Source organism: Triticum aestivum, chromosome 2A (assembly GCF_018294505.1).
Source record: "Triticum aestivum cultivar Chinese Spring chromosome 2A, IWGSC CS RefSeq v2.1, whole genome shotgun sequence".
NCBI lineage: Eukaryota > Viridiplantae > Streptophyta > Magnoliopsida > Poales > Poaceae > Triticum > Triticum aestivum.
The window spans coordinates 642,031,467-642,039,066 of record NC_057797.1 but is presented as its reverse complement, the minus strand read 5'-3'; the positions used below and the strand labels follow the sequence as shown (position 1 = coordinate 642,039,066).

The 7,600-nt window shown below is 46.1% G+C and overlaps 1 protein-coding gene across 2 annotated transcripts; it reads right to left on the bottom strand.

Annotated features, from left to right (window-relative positions):
• Nucleotides 1–2,437: 2,437 nt before the first annotated feature.
• Nucleotides 2,438–5,940, bottom strand: LOC123189948 (histone-lysine N-methyltransferase, H3 lysine-9 specific SUVH5). 2 transcript variants are annotated; one of them, XM_044602476.1, is made up of 3 exons: nt 5,730–5,939; nt 5,306–5,624; nt 2,438–5,218 (listed from the first exon to the last, which is right to left on the bottom strand). In XM_044602476.1, exons 2-3 carry the CDS (start codon nt 5,570–5,572, stop codon nt 2,546–2,548), a joined length of 2,940 nt encoding a protein of 979 aa, XP_044458411.1. In that variant the 5' UTR covers nt 5,573–5,624; nt 5,730–5,939; the 3' UTR covers nt 2,438–2,545. The 2 variants fall into 2 exon arrangements, with proteins under 2 accessions (XP_044458411.1, XP_044458410.1); XM_044602475.1 differs by having other exon boundaries at nt 2,438–5,624; nt 5,730–5,940.
• Between the last annotated feature and the right edge of the window lie 1,660 nt (nt 5,941–7,600).

The window sequence follows — 7,600 nt, the reverse complement described above, 5'->3', positions numbered from 1 at the left end:
CAGTGTGAGCAGTGATGATCGTAGCACGATCTGGATCTTACTCTTGTAGTAATATTGTGGCCATCCTTGTATGTTTGAGTGCTCCATTTCAGTATGTAAGAAATGGCTAAAACATGTGCTGCTGGTGTGTGATGCTAGATCATAACTCAACATTCATGTAGCTTCATGGCAAAATCCCAGCAAGAAAATCGGAACAAACGGGCTCATTCTTCTGTTTGAGGTAGCATCGGTCGTGCCCCGGTTACAGGTTCAAGTTTTACAAAGAAATGCCAAGGGAAACAACTACCGAAAGCCAAGAGTTTCACATGGTATCCGAGATCCTACGCTCTTTGCGGATCAACCATAGAAGACAAACTTGCATACATTCTGTGCAACTAGTAGTAGCTCAGCACTCTGTTGAGCCAAGCTCTCAATCAACACCCGGATTTTTACCTTGACAACGTCGGACTCAGAAACACAAATTATCAGAAGGTGCATCCTATGCTGAACACGACTCCATGTTGCGCTGCTGCACGAAAATCTTCCATGATCTCAAGATGCTGAATGATGAGGCTTCTTCTAGCCTTCGACCGTTGCTCTACATCTTTACTACACCCTTTGTCCCTAAACGTAAGATGTTTTTGCAGCTCAATTTGAACTGCCAAAACATCTTACATTTAGAAACATATAGGTAGTATTTAGGAAGTACAGTTACTTCACAGGGTCATAGTTGCTTCATTTTGCAATGATGGAACTTCACTTCCAAAACCATACTAGTATCTCTGTGAGGCCTGGAGCATCCAGGATCCAAGCTCAATGGCTCGCAGCTGTAGAGCCAAACATGGATAATCTGCAGGGTAAGAAATTAACGAAATTAGGACACCTGGAGCAGAAGTATCCAACACAGCAGAACAAGTCATAAATGACATGACCCCTATTTTCCTCACCCACAAGCTTTGCCCCCAGAAAGATCTTCAGATGGTGTTGCTTTTCATTACGAGCATATTGGAACAGACTATGAAAGCTTTGGAATTCAAAAGTGTTGTTTATACACAAGCATTATATCCTGGACTTCACTGTCCATATGATAGAAACTGAAAGAAAGGACTAGGAAGGAATACATTTTAACTGGCTTTTGGGACACCAACTTGGTTCTGCTTTTGCACCTATGCAATGCAAATATATCGATCTGATAATCCAGCTGTAACTGCATTTTTCAACTATGAAAACCTATGGAGAAAGGGACCAGAAATAACAGATATTATTACACACAATTGTATAAGTAAGCAATGCCAACCAATCTTACCCTTGCACTGATTTAAGCTTCTGACTTCATGACACTTGTATGCAGGCCACATGGTATTACCCTTGGGAGTAATCAGGATTTGTCAATACAAACGTTTCTGAAACCAGTTCTAGGCTGGACTTCAGATTAAGCTCGTTTTCTGGCCAATTCTCAATATTAACGAGGCCAAAGCTGATAAATCTGGAATCCAGATCAACAGAAAATTAAAGGTTTTCACACCTTTGTCGGTTATAACAGCAGCTAATTTGATTGCTCCTACTACTTCCATTTCAATGAACATAAAATTCTAGGATGATTAGTTCTTCACTGCTTTAAAGGCAAATAGTTGTTATCCATTCATGCGAATTCTTTCACATCATAATGGAAACCAATGTAGTATTTTTCTTTATTTTATCAAAAAAAATGATGACCAAACGAAATTACTGAAAATAAACTTGTAACAATAGTAAATATAAGGGCAAAGAGCAATCCTACATCCTACATACCAAAATAGTTGACCCCCACTAACTCTAATTCTCTCAACATGCAACTATGCCAACCCATCATGCCATCATGCATGGAGAAAAAACACATTTAGCCCAATAAGTCTAATTCTCTCAACACGCAACTATGCCAACTGATCATGCCACCATACATGGAAAAAGGCCCACCATGCATGCTACTCATATTGAAAAAATATTCTGCAACTATACAATGACAATAATCAAATACAATAACTTATGTGTATTTTAGTTTCAATTCCCATGTTGTTAATCTAAGTAATAACGCTTTGTAGAACCAAATCTCATTAAAACAGTTGCAACAAATTTTCAAAGCAACACACAGGGTATCATCTCTAGTTTTCTGAAGTGTACATCATGATATCGCAATTCCATTTTTATAATGCTCCAGTAATCTCCGCTTACAAAAAAAAAGTGCTAGGATATTTCTATCAAGAGAAGATGTTCTAGGAGTTGAAGGACACAGAATATTAATCACTGAACCAAATGAGAGGTTGCCGGAAAATGAAAACTACAAAAAGAAAAGTAATTGATGCATTATGTCCAAGAATTATCGTCATGTTGAAAGCTAGAACTACAAGTACAAAATGAACTAATAAATGATCTACTAAGCAGATAGATTTGTTAATTTATCAATGGTAGGATCAGGAAATAAGAGAAACATAAATGATCATACTTATTGGACACTGAAAAGGTCAGAAGAAGAATTAATGGCAATGACATAACTTCAACAGAGCCACAAAGGCATCACAGTCTAAACCTAATACAACCAGCCATCACACTCCACAGAGCCACAAAGGCATTTCTTCTTCTTGATGTTACCATTCTCATCATGAACCTGATCTATGGCATAGTTGTAGTGGTATACTAGCTCTTGACCGGGTGGAATATCTTCGCAGGCAAAGAACATGATATGAGGAGCACTCTTGTCATCATGATCATAGAGAACATTTTGTGCATAGAGGTTGGGGGTGCAGCTATGATTAATAAATTTTGCAAAGTTCCCCATCTTTGATGCATCAACAGCAAAACCAGCTTCTTCATCTTTACCCGGACCATTCTGAAGCGAGGGTATAGATCTTGATAGGCCCTCCCAAAGGGATTCATCATAATAATTATGCCCTATAGCAAATAGGTACTCATCAGTCATCCTTTTCTGTGCTTCTTCATCATCCAGCACTTCCCCAATGTATTCACAGACGAAGCTTCCAGATGGTATATAGTCGAGAGTTTTCACGCCCCAACCCATCGATTTGGTCTTGAACACTTGCAGCCGAAATTTGATGCCTTTCTGGCCAACTCTGTTATGACATGTAGGAGGACACTTGCAAGAAGGTCCACACTCATAAACAAGAGGTTTTGCTGCTATGATACAGCCTTTATCATTGAAAGGGATCTCCCCACCATTCTTCACTACACAGGCACACAGTTTGGAGTCTGAGCACCCGCCTACACAAGCACAGCCTGCTGGAGGAGCTGGCTGATAGTTAGGGGGGTATTTCAGGCGAGACATGTAGATATAGGGCATTGGATGCTCATCAGATATTGAGTTCAAAACAGATACTGGGATCCTCTCCAACCCTTGGGATATATCTTTCATTATAACACCATCATATGGCTCAGCCTGTTCTGATTTCATAATTGCGTCAATGTCAATGTGTTTCTGACCTGCCATTCTTCTCATTCGGAACATATAAACATAACGATCTTCGCTTTCTTTCTCCCTCCAGTATTTCTCAACTAGATATAAACCCCCATATACAAGAATACTCTTCCGCTGGCTGTTCTTAGCATGAATGGTGAAACCATGAATGACACGAACTGGTGTTTTGGTATCCATGCTCTTCTTCAGTGCAAGATTGGTACCCTCTATCTTCTGATTCATTGTAGCTGTCCTTGATCCAGAATACACCAAGGCATCAAAATTATCCTTGACATCAGAAAGAAGTGCATATGCCACGATGCTAACAGCTATACAAGTACCATCCTCCTTCCTGATATGATCAATCCCTAACCGGTGTGGGCGATGAAGACCGATAATGCAAAGCTCAACCCTTGCATAAAAGATATCACCAACATTGATTCCAGGCACATTGCCAACAAATCTCTCGTCATTACACTGTGCAAGGAACCTGTCCCTGAAGATTTTGTAAGCTTGTAGATCGGCTCCTCCTTCCCGTGACCTGTCTTCAAGCTTATTCAAAAGATTCTTGTAAATTAAGCGGAAATCTCGCAAGGATCTGATTGCTTTCTCCCTAGCAAGGGCAACTCCATTTTTTGGCATTCCCTGATTATCATCATCCTTCTCAGTTTTCACCTTTTTATATGCTGTTCGGGTTTCCTTCTCGCCTTTCCCTGAGGAGAAATCACGCACGGCCGAAACTCGAACATTTGAAAGGGGGCTTGCATAGCACCTCACAGTACTTCTAGTTCCTGGAGTGCACTGTGTTGAGCTGCCCTGAGCCCTGTATTCCGGAGTTTCAAGTGATCCACCATTGGAGCAGAAAGCTTTCGAGAATGACCGCTTGTACCCGATCTGGAACCTCCATGGCACTATTTCTTTCCGCCCTCTGCGGCAATTTGGGCCATTAGCATTGCTTCCAGGAACTGCAGAGCTGCACCCTTTGGCTGCTACATCACTCTCCTTGGAAGCCCCATTTCCCGTGTTAGCACCTTTTCCCTCCGGCTGCTCCAGCACATGATCTGCAGCAGAAGAAACGTTGCTCTTTAACACATTCCCGGTCACACGGGACTTCTCCGAACCCTCAGACTCACAGTTCTCAGCTCCTACATTACTCTGAATCCCCTCTGGGATGCAAGCTGCCCCATCACCAGCATCAACGCTGCCGCCAGTCCCAAAATTCTGGACATGTTCATCTCTCAGGACACCGCTGTAGTCTGGCCCCTCAAAACAGCAATCTCCTCCAGCAGCGTTGGCCAACCCATCACCCATAATATTGCAGCTGGACTTGCCCAAACCACAATCCATTTCGGCACCGGTGCGAGCATTGTTATCCATTTTCTCCCCATTGGTGCTCCTCGTGGTCACTCTGCAATCTCCTCCAGCAGCGTTGGCCAACCCATCACCCATAATATTGCAGCTGGACTTGCCCAAACCACAATCCATTTCAGCACCGGTGCGAGCATTGTTATCCATTTTCTCCCCATTGGAGCTCCTCGTGGTCACTCTGTGTGTGCCTCTCTTTATTTGGAAATCCTTTCCAGCACTGCTAGAAGAGTCGTTCTCCATTTTAATAGCATGGGAGCTGTTCGCAGCCGTACTGCGTGTGTGTCTCTTCAATGGGAAATCCTTTCCGGCACCGCTGCAGGCGCCGTTCTCCATTTTAACCCCATCGGAGCTCTTGGCAGTCGCACTGCGTGTGGCTCTTCTCAACAGGCAATCCATTTCAGCACCGGGGTTCTTCATGGTCGCGCTGCGCGTGCTTCTCCTCAACTGGCTATCCTTTCCAGCACCTGCGCTGCGCGCGCTGTTCTCCCCATCGGTCCTCTTCATGGTCGCACTGCGCGTGCTTCTCTTCTTCGACTGGCCGTCCATCGGATCTCCCGCGCTACGGCCGCCGCTCCCCACCACCGACGACGATCTGGGACGTTTGGTGCCAGAACCGCCCGCCGGCGCCCCGGCGCGGCCTCTGGGCGCGGCGGCGGCGGCGGCGGGGGTCTTGGCCTGGTACCTGACGAAGCCGCGCTGGAAGCGCCACGGCGTGAGCGCCTTGTACCTCCGCCCGCTGGTCGCCCTGGGCGGCACCGCCGCCTTCCCGGTCTCCATCTCGCGCCGCGGCCGCCCTCCCGTCGCCACGCGCGTCTCCTCGGACGGGACCCTGCATTCGGAGGAAACAAATCTCGCCAGGTCTCAGCACGGATCGAACGGAAGGTGCGAGAGAGGGGGAGAGAGAGATTGGGTGGGTGGAGGAGACGGGGCGTACCTGATTGAGGGGCCGGCGGCGGCGGCGGCGGTGGAGGGGGTTGGTAGGTCGCGCGCGCTGGCCTCGGGGTTTCCCGGTGGATTTGGCGCGGCGCGAGGCTTCCCCTGTAATGGCGGAGCGGCGGGCGGGAGGGGTGGGGTGGGGAGGTGAGGGTGGGGGACTGGATGGATCCGAGATGAAGGAGCACAGCAACCGCGCCTCGCCTCGCCTCGGGACGGGCGCTGGCGCTGGTGTTTGTTGGCTGGTGAATCGGACGGCGGTCGCCACGCGCGGCCAGGGTGGGTTATTATGGACCGCGGGGTCCGCCCCGCCTTTCCCTTTCCCACGTCTGATGAGCGGAACTGGGTCGATTGATTTACGAATTCGGGGCTAAATTCGGGGCTGGTTTACGAATTTGTACAGGCGTGATTCCAGCTCCACTCGGACTGCCACTTCCTCTCTCTTCGGCTTCGGTTCGGATTGCTGGGGCCGCAGGACTTTTATAGAATGGGCATAAATATGGCGGTCAGATAAATTCAGACTCGACTTGAACATCGATTTAATCTCAAAAAAGTGGAGTGCCACGGACGGAAAAGGGCTAGATTCAAATGAGACTCGTTTGTTAATGGAAAAGGTTCAATCAAGGCCTACTATTTTGGGGGGCGGATGACTGGCCATTGGATGGGGCATCGCTGCATTGGATGCAGCGGCACCGCGAAGCATGCATCGGCCAGGTGGCGCCAGAGGCCAGACCGTGGAAAGATGTGGGCAAAGGCCGCGGCTTCGCATTCAAAAATATTTGAGCGTCCCGTGCTGGACTGGCGGTGCAGGCTGCAGCTGCAGCAGTGGCTTGGACAGTTGGACTGGTCAAGTCCTAGGCTTGTACGTACCTCCTGCTAGACTCGTGGTGATTGTTATTCGTGACTGTTTTCCTCACGAAACTGCGATCGACTAGTCCTGTCCAATTGATGGCGCTCGTACTGCTAAGAGAGGCAAGCATGGAGATTTCAAGGTCTGCCCTGGAGAGCAGCGTTGCAGCGCCCGAGCACCAGTGCTCTCTATATTTGACTTTTTCAAATTCGTATTTTTAAAGTTTCAAAAAAATGTGAAATTATTTCCCGGGATGCATATACACATTCCGAATACCCGTTGCAAGTTTCGGTACAGATCTTGTTTTGTTTTGGACTATAGAAAAAAACAAATTTCTGACAGTATATAGGAGAAAAAAGATGCCATTTCTGTCAGAAATTTCTCTTTTTTGTATTTCCCAAAATACAAAGTATTTCTTCTCTAGATTTCTACCAGTCCTTAGGAATATGTGTACGTATTCACATATTTGTTTTCAGATTTTTTTGAGCATCGAAAGTGTGTTTTTTAAAAAAATTCAAATATCAAGAGCAGTGGAGCTCGGCCTCTGCAGCCACTTTTCGGTCTGCCCTGCGCTTATTCGAACGGGGGAATGAAAATGGAGCCACAAATGAGGTTTTTTCTTGTTTTTTTAACACGGTACAATCGAAGTTGAGGGGAATTGTCATGATCAAATCTTCCATGACAAAGAAGAGTGCCGCTCCCTGCTACCGAGTGTGATGGTCATGGTTTGTAAAGAATGATGAAATCACACACAAGGAGAACCAAGAAAAAGGAAAGTTAACAACACCTCTTGTGGATCCTCAAAATTCAATCCCCCGTCATCCATCTGCTAAAAAGCTTTTTCTTATAAAAAACGGAGGCAAAAGATTTGTCTCATCTCGTTAATAAAGAAGTAGTGTATGTGGTAACAAAGGTTTTTAGGCGAGGTCACTATTCCTCAACAAAATGAATACACAACCCTACTCTCGCAACATAATGGAACCCATGTGTGTAGCACCGGCGGTCACCCAAAGCTTGGCCTC

Excerpts from the sequence above, each read along its gene's own strand:
- LOC123189948 (XM_044602475.1), bottom strand. The coding sequence starts at position 5,572 with ATGGAGACCGGGAAGGCGGCGGTGCCGCCCAGGGCGACCAGCGGGCGG.